Source organism: Dreissena polymorpha, chromosome 16 (assembly GCF_020536995.1).
Source record: "Dreissena polymorpha isolate Duluth1 chromosome 16, UMN_Dpol_1.0, whole genome shotgun sequence".
NCBI classification, from domain to species: Eukaryota; Metazoa; Mollusca; class Bivalvia; order Myida; family Dreissenidae; genus Dreissena; species Dreissena polymorpha.
Genome location: NC_068370.1, coordinates 42,148,823 through 42,170,210, shown reverse-complemented (window position 1 = coordinate 42,170,210; position 21,388 = coordinate 42,148,823). Strand labels below are relative to the sequence as shown.

General features: G+C 35.7%; 1 protein-coding gene across 5 annotated transcripts in view; it reads right to left on the bottom strand.

Annotated features, from left to right (window-relative positions):
• The window catches only part of LOC127861421 (kelch-like protein 25), a 30,942-nt gene extending 9,859 nt beyond the window's left edge, over positions 1–21,083 (bottom strand). The window contains exons 1-7 of one of the 5 annotated variants that reach the window (XM_052399893.1): positions 20,997–21,083; positions 14,117–14,281; positions 13,275–13,379; positions 10,364–10,555; positions 4,105–4,297; positions 3,603–3,670; positions 2,666–2,855 (exon numbers count right to left, since the gene is read on the bottom strand). In XM_052399893.1, the coding sequence (XP_052255853.1) occupies positions 2,666–2,855; positions 3,603–3,670; positions 4,105–4,297; positions 10,364–10,555; positions 13,275–13,379; positions 14,117–14,275 (907 nt within the window). In that variant the 5' untranslated portion in view covers positions 14,276–14,281; positions 20,997–21,083. Of the gene's footprint in view, positions 1–2,665; positions 2,856–3,602; positions 3,671–4,104; positions 4,298–10,363; positions 10,556–13,274; positions 13,380–14,116; positions 14,282–16,512; positions 17,960–20,838 lie in introns of those variants that run through there. The other 4 variants (XM_052399894.1, XM_052399892.1, XM_052399890.1 and 1 more) reach the window with 4 other exon arrangements.
• Between the last annotated feature and the right edge of the window lie 305 nt (positions 21,084–21,388).

The following is a 21,388-nucleotide window of genomic DNA, read 5'->3' as shown; positions in this document are numbered from 1 at the left end:
CTAAAATATGATTCATGCTCTGAGAAAATGGGGCTTAATGCATGTGCGTAAAGTTTTGTCCCAAGTTAGCCTGTACAGTCAACACAAACAAATCAGCAACGACACTTTCAGCCTACACATGCTTTTATTTAGAAGAAACTCCATTTAAATGAACAATTCCATTATTTAGAAAGTGTTTTCCTTGATTAACATGTGAGTACTGCAAAGGATGACACTTTAAGAATATGCATTAAGCCAAGTTTTCCCTGGAACGCATAAATAAAATATCATTCATTTTCCAAGATTTTATAAATTATCATCAGTTCATTAAAAGTACAACAGACACAATCAAATCGACTGAAATATTAAACAGGGATGTGAAAAGACAGAACAAATCCAACCTTCAGATTAAATAGCTTGAGGTATTAAACAGAGGTGTGAAAAGACAAAAAAAATCTAAACAGAAGTGTAAATAGCCAGTTTGTTTATATTTGATTGTGGTGAAGGGTTTGGGGGAGCAGGATAGTTAATGGATGCCCTAATACACATATAAAACTTATGTGCCATATAGATGTGTCACAGAAATAGATGCCCTTATGACACATATACAGATATAGAGGTGTAACAGACATGGATGGCCTTATGATACATGTACAGATTTAGATATGTCACAGACATGGATGGCCTTATGACACATGTACAGATATGGAGGTGTCACAGACATGGATGGCCTTATGACACATGTACAGATATAGAGGTGTCACAGACAACGATGGCCTTATGACACATGTACAGATATAGAGGTGTCACAGACACAGATGGCCTTGTGACACATGTACAGATATAGAGGTGTCACAGACATGGATGGCCTTAGGACACATGTACAGATATAGAGGTGTCACAGACATGGATGGCCTTATGATACATGAACAGATATAGAGGTGCCACAGACATGATGTCCTTATGACACATGTACAGATATAGAGGTGTCACAGACATGGTTGGCCTTATGACACATGTACAGATATAGAGGTGTCACAGACATGGATGGCCTTATGACACATGTACAGATATAGAGGTGTCACAGACAACGATGGCCTTATGACACATGTACAGATATAGAGGTGTCACAGACATGGATGGCCTTATGACACATGTACAGATATGGAGGTGTCACAGACATGGATGGCCTTATGACACATGTACAGATATAGAGGTGTCACAGACAACGATGGCCTTATGACACATGAACAGATATAGAGGTGTCACAGACATGGTTGGCCTTATGACACATGTACAGATATAGAGGTGTCACAGACATGGATGGCCTTATGACACATGTACAGATATAGAGGTGTCACAGACATGGATGGCCTTATGACACTTGTACAGATATAGAGGTGTCACAGACATGGATGGCCTTATGACACATGTACAGATATAGAGGTGTCACAGACATGGATTGCATTATGACACATGTACAGATATAGAGGTGTTACAGACATGGATGGCCTTATGACACATGTACAGATATAGAGGTGTGATAGACATGGATGGCCTTATGACACATGTACAGATATAGAGGTGTCACAGACATGGATGGCCTTATGACACATGTACAGATATAGAGGTGTCACAGACATGGATTGCCTTATGACACATGTACAGATATAGAGGTGTCACAGACATGGATGGCCTTATGACACATGTACAGATATGGAGGTGTCACAGACATGGATGGCCTTATGACACATGTACAGATATAGAGGTGTCACAGACATGGATGGCCTTATGACACATGTACAGATATAGAGGTGTCACAGACATGGATTGCCTTATGACACATGTACAGATATGGAGGTGTCACAGACATGGATGGCCTTATGACACATGTACAGATATAGAGGTGTCACAGACATGGATGGCCTTATGACACATGTACAGATATAGAGGTGTCACAGACATGGATGGCCTTATGACACATGTACAGATATAGAGGTGTCACAGACATGGATTGCCTTATGACACATGTACAGATATAGAGGTGTCACAGACATGGATTGCCTTATGACACATGTACAGATATAGAGGTGTTACAGACATGGATTGCCTTATGACACATGTACAGATATAGAGGTGTCACAGACATGGATGGCCTTATGACACATGTACAGATATAGAGGTGTCACAGACATGGATGGCCTTATGACACATGTACAGATATAGAGGTGTCACAGACATGGATGGCCTTATTACACATGTACAGATATAGAGGTGTCACAGACATGGATGGCCTTATGACACTTGTATGAACACAAATGTGTCCAAGACTCTAATGATATTAAGATGATTAACTCTTGATCCATTTGCTGATGTTATATATCTACCATGTAGCTGTTACTTCCCTTGATATATTTGATACTGATATTTATAATGTATGTTTGCTACATTTTACATGTAGCCATCGAACCAATAACAGGCAACTAAAGTATAAAAAAACTTATGGAGTTCTTATTATTGATGAACGTATTATTATAATAATGACCAACATTATGACAAAGACATGGATGAAATTACAGATGTGCCAAGCACTGTCATGTGACCTTGGACCTTGACTTTTCAGCTACAGACACAGTTGTTGCATATAATATACTACCGAAACAAAATCCTTTTTTTATTTTCATACCAACAACAATAGTCCGAAATCCCATGTTGGTTGAGATCTCTTTGTACAGCTCAGATAGTTTCTTGACTGGTTTGAACAAGTTCTCTCCTGGCAGGAGCTGCAACACAGCATCCTGGGGCTCGTTACATTCCCTGTCTTTGTTGAAATATTCCCCACCAAGCAAGAGGATGCTTGTAGGCACCCGGCGACACTACAATATACATATGAGTCGTGTTCTGAGAAAACTGGGCATAATGCATGTGCGTAAAGTGTCGTACCAGATTAGCCTGTGCAGTCTGCACAGGCTAATCAGGGACAACACTTTCTACTTTTCTGACATTTTTTGTTTTAGTGAAGTATCTTCTTAGCAAAAATCCAATATGGGCAGAAAATGTCGTCCCTGATTAGCTTGTGCAGACTGCACGGGCTAATCTGGTACGACACTTTACGCACATGCCTTTAGTCCAGTTTTCTCAGAATGCGACTCATATAAATCACATTCATAATCATAGTAATAGTTGTTATTATCATAATTGGATTTCACAAATTTGGCAGTTATTGTTATACTATTTAAACTGTTTTTAAAGAGAATAAGGCATTGTTTAATGTGACATTCAAAATAGCCTGTGGTTGTATCTGTGACTCTGAATGAATGGTTGAAATTCTACATGGCAACCGGGATGAGACTCTAAATGATGTTTACTGACTAAAAAAGAAACATACACAAATCTGGAATTTCATGGACACTTAAGAGCTCACAAATACTTATTTCTGATCATATTCAGTAAATTCAAATATTTTACGCCAGTGAAATTTGCATTTAAGCAGTATGATGGGCAAGCAATCTCTCTTGTAACCAGTTTAAAGTTGCAATAAAAGATATTGTTCAAACATGTACAGAATTTCTGATCAAACAGATGCCCTACCAATATTCCAGTTTTGATTTCAGGGTACCTACCTTCCTCTGAGAAAGTGTCCCTTTTGTTTGAAGGATTCTGTCATACCATGCAGCACCCTGCTCTATGTCTGTAGAATTCAGATATTGTGTTGTATATAATGCTGCTTTGAAAGGGACGAGTCACACAAATACAAAATGTTTGTAATTCACTGCTGCAATTTAAGGGAAAGTTAACACAAACATGTTCAATTTTAGGTACATATAACATAGTATTTATATTGTTGCAATTAAAGAGACCATTTACACAATTATTTTATACAATTTTTCAATTAAAGGGACATTTGTCACGTTTTTTTTACTGTCTGAATTAAGCACATAGGCATATTTAGTGCTTATATTTCATAATGCACATAATAATAGTATACACACTTTTTTTCCACTTTTATGAAATTTGTAATTAAAAGGAAGTCTCTTCTAAAAGAGAATCCAGTCTAGATAAATAGCTTTTTCCCTGATTAGCCCATGAGTACTGCAAAAGTGAGACTTATATGTTACATCTTACCTGTGACCAAGGGATGTGAAGCGATGGCATCCCACTCCTCTTCCTGGAAGTCTGAGCATTGCACACAACCGAGAAGTGGTGGAAGATTAGCAGCCCTGAGCATTGGGTTGTGCATGTACCAGCTGTGAATTGCTTCCAGGACCACCATTTCTCTTTCACAGTTAAGAGTTTCTTCTGACAGAAACTCCTGAAGCTGGAAACACAAACACAGGACTAACAAGTGTGTTAACCCTTTCAGTGCGGGAACCGAATTTTAAAGGCTTTTGCAAACAGTTTGGATCCAGATGAGACGCCACAGAATGTGGCGTCTCATCAGGATCCAAACTGTTTGCTATTCTGATAGTATTCTTTGAAAAAAATCAAAGAAAATGCTAATTTTAGAAATTCAGCAGACAACATTTAAGCAGACGACAAATTTCCCAGCATGCAAAGGGTTAATACTGTTATACAGGTTTGTGTCATATGAAAGGAGTGAAACAAACTTCCAGGCAAAATAATTATACTTAAGTTTCCGATTTGAAATTACAAATTTAGATAAATGGCAACGTTGTGAAATCAGGTTTGCAATGAAGGAAAAACTTAGGGATAGCAAGGTCATGCGCCCTGTTTCTTTTTGCTTGGTCACTCTTACCACACTTAGTGGGTTAACAAACAAAAAATGCACAATAACCACTTCATATATTTTGAAAATAATTAAATGGAAAATGAATAGGCATTGCTTTCATACCTTATTTACAATTGTTTGACTAAGAAATTCCTTATATTTTTTAAAGGGGCCTTTTTACGTTGTAGTTAATTGACAAAATAAAATAAAAATTGTTTCAGATTCGCAAATTTGGTGAAGTTATAATATTTGTGAGGAAATAGCATGCTTTAAAATAGCCATAATATGAATCTTTTGATGATTTAAAAACCTAAAAAATTGGAGAGTTCTGTTGTTGTTGTTATATTTTGAGATACTACGAGGATTGCTTATATAAAAGTTAAAAGTATAAAATACATCACTAATTGTGGAAGCGCAATGGCCCAGTGGTCTAAGCAATAGACTTTTAATCCAGGGTTCAGTGGTGCGAGCCCAGTTGAGAGTTACTGTTTTTTGTTTCTGTAATTGTATTCTTGCTTTTTTTACTTCATCTTTTTAGATCCAATGTTTACATTTATCAATATAAAGCATTTAATGACAAACTTAAATATCTGTGAAAAGGCCCCTTTAAATTAGTAGATAATGTCACTAGTAAGGTTCCTATTTCTGCGCTGTACTGTTTGAGCAACACACTGTTCCTGCTGGGATCTTTTAATTCATTGTGCAAAATCAAGTTATGTCTGGCTATATACACACAACATTACAGAACGTTTAATCCCTCCACACTAATTGTATTGAGAACACATTTTCTATTTTTGTTACAGAGGCCTTGACCTTGCTCAAACTTGCTAAAAAAGAATTTGGATGCAAGGTGTGCTTGTTAACTACCAACACAAAAAATCTGAAAAATGTCCTCCTGAAAACTTAAGTTATTAAGTGGACTTTTTTAAACAGTAACCTTGACCTGCACACAACTAGCCCCAAGAGCCTGCAAGTAAGCTACTTATACACAAGATTTCAGCACAATAAGGTGACCAGCTAAATTACTTCCCTACTTACATATCACCTGTGTATGCCTTATGATACACCAAACCCACACTCAATACTGAATGACCAATGGTATCTATATTTCACCCTTCCATTGCGCAGTTTTTTTGATCTCTTGTTTTCATTAGATAGATTTGAATTAGCATGAAGAATAAGAATATTTAGGTCTAAAGCTCCATCTAGTTACTAAATTAATATTTAATATGCATAGAGTCCCACTTGATTTGATTATAGTAGAAGAATAAAGTAGAACATCAAGGACTTTTCTGACAGCATGTTATACAAATTATGTATTTAATATCACCTTCAACTTGTGCAGACTAAAACTTACTTATGAATTATAGCTATACAGTAGACAAATAAATATTTAAAAAATATTAGCATGCAACTGTTCTTAAATATGTTTGGACCTTATTATGTTTTTGCTTAGCTGTATATTATAACATTTATAGTAACAAGATGTGTTTGTGAAACACAATGTCCCCTTATATGATGTTTGACCTTGTAGGATGACCTTGACATTGTGAAGGATGACCTTGACCTTTCACCACTCAAAATGTGCAGCTCCATGAGATACACATGCATGCCAAATATCAAGTTGCTATCTTCAATATTGCAAAAGTATTCATAAAATAAGCGATTTGGGCCACATATATTTGATCTCTGACCTTGAAGGATGACCTTGACCTTGACCTTTCACCACTCAAAATGTGCAGCTCCATGACATGCACATGCATGCCAAATATCAAGTTGCTATCTTCAATATTGCAAAAGTATTTATAAAATAAGCGATTAGGGCCACATTTATTTGACCTCTGACCTTGAAGGATGACCTTGACCTTGACCTTTCACCACTCAAAATGTGCAGCTCCATGAGATACACATGCATGCCAAATATCAAGTTCTTATCATCAATATTGCAAAAGTATTCATAAAATGAGCGATTTTGGTCACATATATTTGACCTCTGACCTTGAAGGATGACCTTGACCTTTCACCACTCAAAATGTGCAGCTTCATGAGATACACATGCATGCCAAATATGAAGTTGCTATCTTTAATATAGCAAAAGTTATTGCAAAATGTTAAAGTTGGCGCAAACAGACAGACAGACCAACAGACAGACAGGGCAAAAACAATATGTCCCCCACTACTATAGTGGGGGACAAAGGTGTGCTTGTTAACTACCAACACAAAAAATCTGAAAAATGTCCTCCTGAAAACTTAAGTTATTACGTGGACTTTTTTAAACAGTAACCTTGACCTGCACACAACTAGCCCCAAAAGCCTGCAAGTAAGCTACTAATACACAAGATTTCAGCACAATAAGGTGACCAGCTAAATTACTTCCCTACTTACAGATCATCTGTGTATGCCTTATGATACACCAAACCCACACTCAATACTGAATGACCAATGGTATCTATATTTCACAATTTCATTGCGCAGTTTTTTTTATCTCTTGTTTTCATTAGATAGATTTGAATTAGCATGAAGAATAAGAATATTTAGGTCTAAAGCTCCATCTAGTTACTAAATTAATATTTGATATGCATAGAGTCCCACTTGATTTGATTATAGTAGAAGAATAAAGTAGAACATCAAGGACTTTTCTGACAGCATGTTATACAAATTATGTATTTAATATCACCTTCAACTTGTGCAGACTAAAACTTACTTATGAATTATTGCTATACAGTAGACAAATAAATATTTAAAAAATATTAGCATGCAACTGTTCTTAAATATGTTTGGACCTTTTTATGTTTTTACTTAGCTGTATATTATAACATTTATAGTAAAAATGGTCTAAATTTCAACTATATCTATAAACTGTGACACATCCTTGCCCTCTTTAACTATTTGGTAGGCAAATTAAAATTCTAACATAAATTTATAACATCTTTATGGTATTAAGATATGTAATCATACATATGACTTTTCACCAAATATACAAATTAGAAAATGCAAATGATTGAATATATTTTAAGCAATTGATATTTACATAATTCACAAGGACACATTTCAAAGTTGATGACAGTTTAAATTTCTATGATATGTAAAACCAACATCATAATTATGATATAAATATACAAGAGGGCCTGAAAGGCCCAAAGTCGCTCACCTGAGATAACAAGATATTATTGGGACAAATCTTTCGACCAAGTTTCATGAAGATCGGAAAATAAATGTGGCCTCTGCAGTAGTGTTAACAAGGTTTTACTAAAGCCATATACGGAAAAATGCCCCGTCCCCTGGCAGCCATGTTTTTCAACCAACCAGCATCATTTTTGAACTAGTCCAAGATATTATCGGGATGAATCTTCTGACCAAGTTTCATGAAGATCGGACAGTAAATGTGACCTCTAGAGTGTTAACAAGATTTACTACAGCCATATAAGGAAAAATGCCCCACCCCTTGGAAGCCATGTTTTTCAAGCAAACATAATTATTTTCGAACTCATCCAAGATATCATTGAGACCAATCTTCTGACCAAATTTCATGAAGATTGGACAATAAATGTGGCCTCGATCTAGAGTGTTAACAAGGTTTTACTATAGCCATATAAGGAAAAATGCCCCACCCCTGGTGGCCATGTTTTTAAAGCAACCAAAACCATTTTCGAAATCATCCAAGATATAATTGGGACAAATCTTCTGACCAAGTTTCATGATGATATGAAAATAAATGTGACCTCTAGAGTGTTAACAAGGTTTTACTATAGCCATATAAGGAAAAATGCCCCGCCCCGTGGTGGCCATGTTTTTCAACCAACCGGCATCATTTTTGAACTCGTCCAAGATATTATTAGGATGAATCTTCTGACCGAATTTCATGAAGATCGGACTATAAATGTGGCCTCTAGAGTGTTAACAAGATTTTACTTTAGCCATATATAGCCATATAAGGAAAAATGCCCCGCCCCTTGGCAGCCATGTTTTTCAAGCAAACGTAACCATTTTCGAACTCATCCAAGATATCAATTGAACAATTCTTCTGACCATATTTCATGAAGATTGGAAGATAAATGTGGCCTCTAGAGTGTTAACAAGGTTTTACTATAGCCATATAAGGAAAAATGCCACACCCCTGGCAGCCATGTTTTTCAACCAACCAATATCATTTTCCAACTCGTCCAAGATATTATTGGGATGAATCTTCTGACCAAGTTTCATGAAGATTGGACAATAAATGTGGCCTCTAGAGTGTTAACAAGATTTTACTATAGCCATATAAGGAAAAATGCCCCGCCCCTTGGCAGCCATGTTTTTCAAGCAAAGGTTACCATTTTTGAACTCATCCAAGATATCATTGGGACAAATCTTCTGACCAAGTTTCATTAAGATTGGAAAATAAATTTGGCCTCTAGAGTGTTAACAAGGTTTTACTATAGCCAAATAAGGAAAAATGCCCAGCCACCTAGCAGACATGTTTTTCAACCAACCGGCATCATTTTCGAACTCGTCCAAGATATTATGAAGATAAATTTTCTGACCAAGTTTCATGAAGATCAGACAATAAATGTGGCCTCTAAAGTTTAACAAGATTTTACTATAGCCATATAAAGCCATATAAGGAAAAATGCCCCGCCCCTTGGCAGCCATGTTTTTCAAGCAAACGTAACCATTTTCGAACTCATCCAAGCTATCATTGAGACAGAATCTTCTGACAAAATTTCATGAAGATTGGACAATAAATGTGGCCTCTAGAGAGTTAACAAGGCAAATGTTGACGCCGCACAACAGACAACGGACAAAAGGCGATCACAAAAGCTCACCATGAGCACGTTGTGCTCAGGTGAGCTAAAAAATAAAATAAAAATTAAATAAGATTCAAATTAAAAGTTTCAGTAGGTGACAATAAATCCATATCACTCAAGTTATCGAGCGGAAAATGTTAATCTAATTTTAGAACAAGTGATTTTTGCCTCAACCTAACTTGCTCTACATGCAATGCAAAGCTGGTTAGGTCTTCAACCAGATGTGCTGCTGTTTCATCAAGATTGGAAAATACAAATGAATGGCATTGTCAGAAATCCCCTGTTTGACAATATCCATCAACATGCGATACCCAAATTTAATAACCAGGATTTTAAACTAAATTGTAAGTTCAAATATTGGTAAAATCCATTTTGCCTGATTTTTTGCTATTCGAATAATGAATTACAAAATATTAATTGCATATATTTGTATAGGTATGCATAATGTCAAGTTTAATATTTGAGACATGTATAAGAGCCACTTTCTGTGAAAAATTAACCTAATCCATGTGCCTTAAGATTTGTCCTAGATAAGCCTGTGCAGTATTCATAACCTAATCCATGTGCCTTAAGATTTGTCCTAGATAAGCCTGTGCAGTATATTCACATGTCCTAGATAAGCCTGTGCAGTATTCACAGGCTTATCAGGAACAACACTTTCTGCTTGTATGGATTTTTTTTTTTAAAGGAAGTCACTTCTAAAAGAAAATCCAGTTTAGGCAATAGGCGTATTCCCTGATAAGCCTATTCAGACTACACAATTTAATCTGGTGCAACACTTTACACTCATGCAAAGGGCCCAGTCTTTCCATAACCACATTTGTTTGAATATTTGCATGCAAATATACTCAAATAAAAATTACTGTACCATATCGACATCAAGGTCATAGAACTGTGGTTGCTTGATCACAGAGGTAAAGTAGAAGAGGCTGTGTCTCCAGGCCTGGTTGTACAAGTCTTGGAGCAGGTAGGCTCTAGCAGTAGACGCCAGCTGCAGGCAGGTAGCATCATCCAGCGTCGTCAGTAGATACGACTGGCAGGTGCTCACAGCAGCCTCTATCTGTCAGGTAAACACAATCCAGTCTAGGTGGAAAGTGTCATCTTATAATGATTAACCTGTGTGGACTGCACTTTCCTATCTTGGACAATACTTTACGAATATGGATTAAAGCAGGACTGCACGATTTTTATATGTGTTAAATTGATAAAAATATGTTTCAATAACACAAAATAGGCAAGAAAAATTATACATTAAAGACGAATTTAATAAAATGCAGCAAAGACAAATTAGCGCCCCGAGCCGATTGCGACGAAGATATTATGTACATATTTTCCTACAATAACCTTAGCATTCGTCTTTTGATTAGGATCGGAGTTTGTGTTCGTGTGTCGTATGAATAGATATCCTTGCAGGAAATTAAAATGATCCGTAAAACTTTATTTAGATTCACATCATATAATAACATGCATGATATACATGCTGGCAACATCGACTGTACAGACATTTCGATTTCAGATATCTGGCTTATTTCGCATTTTTCAACACATGTTCTTCTTAACTTTTATTTTAATTTATATTGAAATATTTGTATAATATGTTGTTTACCCATTTTATATAAATGCATAAATATTTGACAAAATCGTGTAGTCCTGCTTTAAGTGCCTGTTTTCCCATAATATGACCCATATGTATGACTGCTTTGCATTTTCATAACTGCATTTTTAAATATAAAACTCTTTTGAAAATTGATAAAAAAAATTGTTGAAATTGAAGTGGATGTATGGAGTGTTTGTTATGCATGCACAAGATTTTTAAAATCTAAAATTTAATCTGTGGAACAAGAAATATGGTAGTATCACAAAACCAGGGTTTCAAGGCCTAGAAATCAAATGTGAAATCTCAAGCTGTGAATTGGAGCAATCCTTCAAATTTCTCAACAAGCACATTGAATTGTTCATATCTAGCCACAAATCTCAAAAAATGCATACAATGTTCTTAAAAAAATAATCTTTAAAATATGTTGCTTTAATCTAAAACTCGAAACAGTTTGATAATATTCATTTAAAAACTCCTAAAAACATACAATAACCACTTTAAGGTGTTGCATATTATACTTAAAAATTTCACTCAAATAATGCACAACATGTGCTTAGACCACATATTGTTTCACACTTCCACTCTGTATGAGAGCAAACTCCCCATACTAAATTACTTCCCTTTATCTAGGATAAAAATGTTTTTATGCTTTCGATCAAATGTTGGTTGTTCTGTGAGCTCATGCTGTGGTGAGTACAACACCATGTCAAAACTAGGGTCTATGGATTCAATGCCCACTTCTGGTGCATGTGAGCTGAATATTGGGGGCTACCACACTTGACTGGTAGGGCTTAGGACCCCCCCCCCCCCCCCCACACACACAGCATAAGACTACAAATGTACACTAAAATTGAATATATTTCAATATATTGAAAATTGCAGCTATAATTCAATATGTGTCCTAACTGTTATCAGTCATTATATATAATAAGAAGGAGTTCTTGGACATACTCATGATCCTCACATAATGACGCGTAGGTGTTTAGAAATAAACCTTAATAAACTTTGAAAAACACACATATCCATCATGTATATACATGTAAACATAACCTTTAATTCAAAAATAACTTGCAACCCAGTTCAAATAATCAATGAAACATTTAAAGTTACATCTTTCCAAAAGTATTATTCGTAATGAACTTATTTTGACTGCTCCAACACATTTTTCACAGATTATCAAAACACCAATCTCTGTAATTAATAACTATGACAAATGCTACCCAATTTTGGAGAAACAAAATCATATGATGTGACTTAGGCTCTTAACACAAGAGTTTGCAGATCAAAGCTATTAAACTCAACAACCAATAAGGGTCATTCCAAATCAGATAGAGCTGACTCAAGGCAGTTCATGCATGTCAAATACTGATGTTGATTAACAAGGACCCATAAAACTGTTGTGTGACAGTATGAAAGTTCAATAAAAAGGAAATTCTTAATATTCAATTGGGAAAAAGATAGAATTGACTGAATGTGGAAGATGTCTGTTAAAGAAAGAAAAGGTCATTCCTTAACCCAACTAAACCCAAATGCAATCCCATGCTAGTATTGAGTGTAAACAGTTTTTCTTAAAAAACAACAACAACAGTCCTTGATCTTAAATTAACTGGTCCCAAATAAAGTCCTATGCCAGGTTTATCTGTAAGCTATGTACACATTTCAGCACAGTATCTCCATGGTACTGAGCCCAAACGGGAAACTCTATTTCGAGTAACAGTGACTTTGACCTTTATCTAATTTGCCTAAATTAAACTCCCCGTGCTCTGACATTTTGTGTTTCTTATATTTAGACCTAAACTGGCAGTTTAGGTCTGAATTTAAGAAACGCACACAAAATGTCAGAGCAATACCTCCATCCAAACTTAAGTTATTTACCGAAAACAATTTAGAAACAGTGACCTTGACCATACTTGCACAAAAAGGAATCTAAAGCTAGGTATGCATAATGATTATCTACCCAAACACACAATTTCAGTACAATATCAATATCCAAACTAAAGTTATTTAAAGAAAGCCATTGTTATATATTTAGTAATAATTACTTTGACTATTCCCTGACATGCCCAAAAAACAATGGCAGGCTAGGTATCGATTCCAACTTGCATTATCCTAAGTTTTATACAGATTGGTCAATGCAAACTTAAGTTATGAGGGCTTTTATTTGAAGCATGAAGGCTTTTACCTGAAGCATCAAGGCAGCATCTAGGATGTGGAAAACTAGATCTGATGACAGAGTGAGCTCCCCTGATGTCATGAAGTCGACAAGGATAGAGATGATCTCAGCATTCTGAAATTAGTCACAAAGTTGTATGACAACAAAATCATCAGGAAATTAGTTACTGCAAAATAAGTAACAGATTTTTCCCCACAAATAACAGAGCTGGATATAAGGTGACATGAGCAATAAAAATGTGCTTTACTTTAGAACACATTTTATTGTTATTTTGAAGTTTTCATACTATAATATCATGAGCAAACATCATGACCAGACTTATTTATACTGCATATAGGGTTGTTACAACCAGTTGTAGCTCAAAATCAAGCTTCAGAAAGAATTGCTGTAAATATAGTTATTATATAGCAGGCTTTACCTAGAGCCTTAAAGCAAAGAGACACACATGTGCAGTAATTTCCAAATCAGGGGGAACCTTATTTTCAAAAAAGGGTAATCCTGCGGCAAAATAGTAATTTCAGAAATTCCTCTGTCCCTACAGATAATTGAAAAAAGTTTGTTCTTGCATGTTTATTTATGATATATACATAATAAAGGACCAAAAAACAAATTCTTCAAGTGCCTGTGTCTGTCCCTCAATTTCCAATTATTTCTCTATGTTCATGTTTTAGATCTGGAGGTATGCAGAAAGTAATTTATGACACATCAAAATAAGAAAAGTATCCAACTCATTATCAACTGAAGGTTTTCCCCTACGCCTTAAAAAATTATGGGTAAATTGAAGTGCATATATATGCAAGAGAATTTATTAATGCTAGAAAAAAGAATAATTAAAGCTAACTTATCTGCACCTGTCCATGAAGGGTAACTTCGTTATTCTGGGCTTCCTTCATTCCACTGTTGAACATTGCATGAAAGTAGGCGCTGTTTTTGGACAAGGTGTCTTTTATGCATGCAATTGTCTTACCCTCCACATAGATGTTGAATATTTCTATGGTTGAGTTGGCCATTCTTTCCTAAAATACATTTAAAAAACAAGAGATGTGTTTGTCAGAAACACAATGACCCCTATTGCGCCGCTTTGAAATAAAATTTCAATATATCATTCCCTTGAATTGTATTTTTTGACTTTTGACCTTAAATGATGACCTTGACCCTTCACCACTCAAAATGTGCAGCTCCATGAGATACACATGCATGCCAAATATAAAGTTGCTATCTTCAATATTGCAAAAGTTATGGCCAATGTTAAAGTTTTCGGACGGACTGACCGACGAACAGACAGTTCAAATGCTATATGCCACCCTACAGGGGGGCCCAAAAAAAATAAATATTACGTGATTTTTTTGTACATGGTATGTAGGTCTCAAGCAATACATGTAAAATCGGTTAAAAAGACAGATAAAGCAATGAAGCTGTGATCGTCGCGATCTTTGTACCAGATTGCCGAATTTCAAATTTCAGATTTCCAGTTTGCAGAGTCATTATTTGCCAATTCCCAATGATGCTTCATGTAACACAAAATCAGATCATTGCTCTGTTTGTAAGAAAATTTCAGAGGATCCAGATGGTTGGGTTCAATGTGATATATGCGACAGTTGGCTTCATATTTCTTGTATTCCCGAAGACCATGACTATGATAAGGCTGCTTTAACCTCTGAAGGGGTAGAATTATTTTGCCATTTGTGTGTCAATTAAATAAAATATGCACTGTTGTAACTTTGCTGGAATAGTTTACTGTGACATTGTACAATATACACTAAGACTGTTGTAACTTTGCTGGAATAGTTTACTGTGATATTGTACAATATACACTGAGACTGTTGTAACTTTGCTGGAATAGTTTACTGTGACATTGTACAATATACACTAAGACTGTTGTAACTTTGCTGTAATAGTTTACTGTGACATTGTACAATATACACTAAGTCTGTTGTAACTTTGCTGGAATAGTTTACTGTGACATTGTACAATATACACTAAGTCTGTTGTAACTTTGCTGTAATAGTTTACTGTGACATTGTACAATATACACTAAGACTGTTGTAACTTTGCTGTAATAGTTTACTGTGACATTGTACAATATACACTAAGACTGTTGTAACTTTGCTGGAATAGTTTACTGTGACATTGTACAATATACACTAAGTCTGTTGTAACTTTGCTGTAATAGTTTACTGTGACATTGTACAATATACACTAAGACTGTTGTAACTTTGCTGTAATAGTTTACTGTGACATTGTACAATATACACTAAGACTGTTGTAACTTTGCTGGAATAGTTTACTGTGACATTGTACAATATACACTAAGTCTGTTGTAACTTTGCTGTAATAGTTTACTGTGACATTGTACAATATACACTAAGACTGTTGTAACTTTGCTGGAATAGTTTACTGTGACATTGTACAATATACACTAAGTCTGTTGTAACTTTGCTGGAATAGTTTACTGTGACATTGTACAATATACACTAAGACTGTTGTAACTTTGCTGGAATAGTTTACTGTGACATTGTACTATATACACTAAGTCTGTTGTAACTTTGCTGGAATAGTTTACTGTGACATTGTACAATATACACTAAGACTGTTGTAACTTTGCTGGAATAGTTTACTGTGATATTGTACAATATACACTAAGTCTGTTGTAACTTTGCTGGAATAGTTTACTGTGACATTGTACAATATACACTAAGACTGTTGTAACTTTGCTGGAATAGTTTACTGTGACATTGTACAATTTACACTAAGTCTGTTGTAACTTTGCTGGAATAGTTTACTGTGACATTGTACAATATACACTAAGACTGTTGTAACTTTGCTGGAATAGTTTACTGTGATATTGTACAATATACACTAAGTCTGTTGTAACTTTGCTGGAATAGTTTACTGTGACATTGTACAATATACACTAAGACTGTTGTAACTTTGCTGGAATAGTTTACTGTGATATTGTACAATATACACTAAGTCTTGCACTGTTGTAACTTTGCTGGAATAGTTTACTGTGACATTGTACAATATACACTAAGTCTTGTATGCTTAAGATATTGTTAATGTGTATCCATTTTTAGTTGTGTAAAAATTTCAGCTAGAATGTTGTATCAGAAATGGGCCTACTTTGTATTATGTAGCTACATGTAATAATTGTAATAAAGATTAAAAAACCAACATAAAGCCATAGTAATGGTTCATATCTTTTATTATTAAAAGACAATGCAAATAATTATATGTACAAAAGTACTTTTGTTTTGCGTCTTTTTTTTTAACATCTTTTGTATCTGCATTGCCTCCTTCTCTGGCATACTATCTATGGCATCAGAGATCAGAGATGATATTTAAGTCATTCTCCGCACAGGCTATGATGTAGTCACATGGAATCACCAAACCTGTTGCTTCCGGGGCTGGCCAGGGTGCAAATAACAGTGAACGAGGGAATTTTATCTGATTTTGGGGAAAGGGCCTGGCCTTTTTTGAGGGGAAAAAAATCGCGCGAAATGCCAGATATTGGGGAAAAAATCATGTGAATGCCGGATTTTGGGGAAAATAAGGAAAGTCTTAAATAATCAATTTAACCTATTTTACTGTTTTTATAACAAATTCAAGGCAACAGATAATTTAATTATGCAATGTGTTCTATTTTCTACACTGGATCAGGTTAACCTATGTATTTAAAGTTAAACAAGGGCTGTTTGTAAAACATGCATGCCCCCCATATGGGCTGTCCATTGTAGTGGCAGCCATTGTGTGAGTACGATTTTTGTCACTGTGACCTTAACCTTTGACCTAGTGACCTGAAAATCAATAGGGGTCATCTGCGAGTCACGATCAATGTACCTATGAAGTGTCATGATCCTAGGCAAAAGCGTTCTTGAGTTATCATCCAAAAATCATTTTACTTTTTCGGGTCACTGTGACCTTGACCTTTGACCTTGTGACCTCAAAATCAATAGGGGTCATCTGCAAGTCATGATCAATCTACCTATGAAGTTTCATGATCCTAGGCGTATGCGTTCTTGAGTTATCATCTGAAAACCATTTTACTATTTCAGGTCACCGTGACCTTGACCTTTGACCTAGTGACCTCAAAAACAATAGGGGTCATCTGCAAGTCATGATCAATCTACCCATGAAGTTTCATGATCCTAGTAGGCGTATGCGTTCTTGAGTTATCTTCCGGAAACCATTTTACTATTTCGGGTCACCGTGACCTTGACCTTTGACCTAGTGACCTCAAAATTGATAGGGGTCATCTGCGAGTCATGATCAATCTACCCATGAAGTTTCATGATCCTAGGCGTATGCGTTATTGAGTTATCATCCGGAAACCATTTTACTATTTCGGGTCACCGTGACCTTGACCTTTGACCTAGTGACCTCAAAATCAATAGGGGTCATCTGCGAGTCATGATCAATCTACCCATGAAGTTTCATGATCCTAAGCGTATGCGTTCTTGAGTTATCATCCGGAAACCATTTTACTATTTCGGGTCACCGTGACCTTGACCTTTGACCTAGTGACCTCAAAATCAATAGGGGTCATCTGCGAGTCATGATCAATGTACCTATGAAGTTTCATGATCCTAGCCCCAAGCGTTCTTGAGTTATCATACGACAACCACCTGGTGGACGGACCGACCGACCGACCTACCGACCGACCGACCGACATGAGCAAAGCAATATACCCCCTCTTTTCGAAGGGGGGCATAAAAAAAAATAAACAAATTAATATATGTTTGTTAGAAATACTATGTCCCCTTTTGCGCTGCTTTGCAGCTATATATTTGACCTATGACCTTGAAGGATGACCTCGACCATTCACCACTCAAAATGTGCAGCTCCATGAGATATACATGCATGCCAAATATCAAGTTGCTATCTTCAATATTGCAAAAGTATTCATTAAATGAGCGATTTTGACCCATATATTTGACCTTTGACCTTGATGGATGACCTTGACCTTTCACCACTCAAAATGTGCAGCTCCATGAGATACACATGCATGCCAAATATCAAGTTGCTTTCTTGAATATTGCAAATGTTAAAGTTGGGGAAAACAAACAAACACACAAACCAACAGACAGGGCAAAAACAATATGTTCTCCACTATAGTGGTGGGGGACTAAAAAAAAATTGGGGGGGGGGGGGGGGAATGAAATCACCCGTACAAAATTTTGGGGCGGAAATGGGACGGAAACGAGGCGGAATAGGGATGGAAACTATTGTTTCTGGGTGGAATAGAGGCGGAAATTGATTTCCGCCCCAAAAAGACCATGTCTCTTGATTTTTGTCCAAGCGGAACTCATTAGCAATTCCCGGCGGAAATAAGACTCGGGCGGAAGTTCATACTTATACATTGCTCTGGGGCAGATTTTCTGACTTAGGAAATTAACTAGGGCAGAATTTCATACTTATACATTTCTCTGGGGCAGAATGTTGGACTTAGAAAACTATTGATAAAGAATTTCAAAATGGGACTTTAAGATAATTAAAAAAAATAATTCTGATTTCAGTTTCTAAATGGTTATTGTAGGAAACATTTGCCATACACAAGGTAAACAACATTTATATTCAATTCAAACAATAGTTAACCCATGCAAAAAAGGCTGAAATGAGCTTGAAATGACACAAATTTAAGGCTGGAATGATTCTGAAAAAATAGGACTAATCCACAAATTCAGCTGCAAGTTTTCACTCCTTAAAATTGGAGGAAATAATTAACTAAGATAAATACTGTTCTGGATGAAATTTATATATATATTGGCTCAGGCTTATTTTTTTATAAGACCTTATAATTAATTTACTTTGTTATGATAATTTACCTATTACAACATTTAAAATATCTTTGAATTAAGGGTCGTAGAGCAAATTTGATTAAGGGCTGTATGCAAGTTGAAAATTGTTGTGAAATGCAGTACATTTATCCCTGTTTATCAGTAGTGTTTTGTTTTAAGATGTCAATTTGGTGGCTCTTTGTATTCCCCCAGTGAATTGTAAACAAAGAATGCATGGGTAATATGGGGTAATATGATGCCTGATAAGACACACTCTTATTCTTAGTGTGAGTCAGACATTTGAAAATAAAAGTGCCGGTGTTTGCAAGACCTGTTGACTTGCTTGAAAATTTGAAATGCAGTTTCAAAGCAATCATTGGACTTTTTAATTTGAAGTTTTAATAATATGATGAATTAATCTTACTTTGATGAACCTTCTGAAATAATTCAGTAAAATGTGAAAGTCAAAATTCAGTGTGTAAAAAAGGCTGAAAAGAGTGATTCAGTGAGTTATGATGGAACTTTTTTAAATGCTCCAAACTACTAAACAGGTTTGTTTCTTAGAATATTTACTTTGTATTGTTTTCTTATATTATGCTGTGTTTATTATAATTATATTGTTTAACAGTTATATCTGTTTTGGCAGGTAGTTTACCTATAACGTTTAAAATGAATGCTCAAGCCAGTTTATAATCTTTGCAGTAATTTCACATTTTATAAAAGACATTTAAAGCAGTCAAAGGTGTCTATATATTATTGAATGTTTTTTGCCATATAATCAAGATTTTTGTCATTTGTGAAATAGAAATCAAGTGTTTATAAGCTACATCAGAGGTCCAGATAAAGTTTTTGTATTCCTCAAATTTAATTAGTGAATGTTTTAGTGAACCAACATGCATAACTGTTGATTTTTGGGTATTTAGTTTTAAGCCAGATATTTCACTAAAGTCTTGAATTGCATTTATTAAAGCAGTGAATGAGTTAATTGTTCCATCAATGAAGTATGTTGTGTCATCTGCAAAATTTTTTTGTTTTATGATTGACTGTAACGGGAAAAAGATTGAAGGGGACATGTTGTTTTTGTGATTTTTTAAAGTTTTTTTTAGCTTTTGTGACCACTTAATGTCCGTCAATCCATCAGCAGCTTAAGGAGCTATGTATATACTGGAGTAGTTCATTATACCCCCCCCTCAGAATCATTCACATATTCTCCTGTCATTTCCGCCCAGAAATTTCCATCCCAGTCTTATTTACGCCCAGAAATCTTTTCCGCCTCATAAGCATATTCCGCCCCAAAATCCGCCCCGTGTCAGCATGCAAAAATAATTTCCGCCCGGAAATCTTTAATCGCCTCATTAGCATATTTCGCCCCAAATTCCGCCCCATTTCCGCTTGGAAAATATTCTTTCTTGTAACCACACTATTCCGGGCTGAATCAACAATTTTCTTGGCCGAACTGTCAATAAAATTCCGTCTCAATTCCGGGCGGAACATTTTGTACAGGCAGTGGAGGAAAAAAAATCCGAGGGGAAAGGGTTGTTTTTCTGTGGGTCACAAAGGAAAAAAAAAACCTGTGAACCATCGGAACTGAAAAGAGGCACCGGAACAGGGCAACATAGCGCATGTAAACATTTATAAATCTGGGAAAAAATAATTTGCACTTCAGGTAAATCTTTTGTGATATATTAGGCAAGTAATTAGTCGACCTATCCCAGCATTAACATTCTTTATCAATGAATGTGTTGATACATTTTGGCCTGTCGATGTCAAAATCCCGTCGGAACAGGGCAACTAACTGTAAAACTCATTGATAGATCTTTGGAAAACAGCTCTAGTATCGCGTATTCAGATGAAAATTCAAGTGAAAGCGTTTTTTTTTACACTGATACACAACAGCAACGCAACAGTGGGGCGCTAATTGTCTTGAACATGGAGTAAAACATAGCTTATTTACATGTTCTGACTTTACTTTTGCTGTAGCATAATGTTTTACAAGGCTATTAAAAAATCAGTAAAGATTATAACAAATGTTTTACTAAGGGAAGCAACCGGTTACTAGATTTACAGAAAGCGCGCGCTTTTGGTATCGGTACCGAAAGCGCAATAGAATTACCGAAAGCCACGCGCGAGAGGCAAGTTCATCAGTTTTTTTTAAAAGTTATATCATAAAGATAAGTTTTTTTGACAAAGCGCATGGTCGAGTTTATAAATGGTGTATCCTTTTCTATTGCAAAGAGAAACATCACGGAAGAATGGTAGATTTTTACCAGAAAAATAGAAAATTCGGTCGAAAACAGGAAAAACTGGATGAACAGTAAACATTTCAACAAAATAAAACTACTTAGA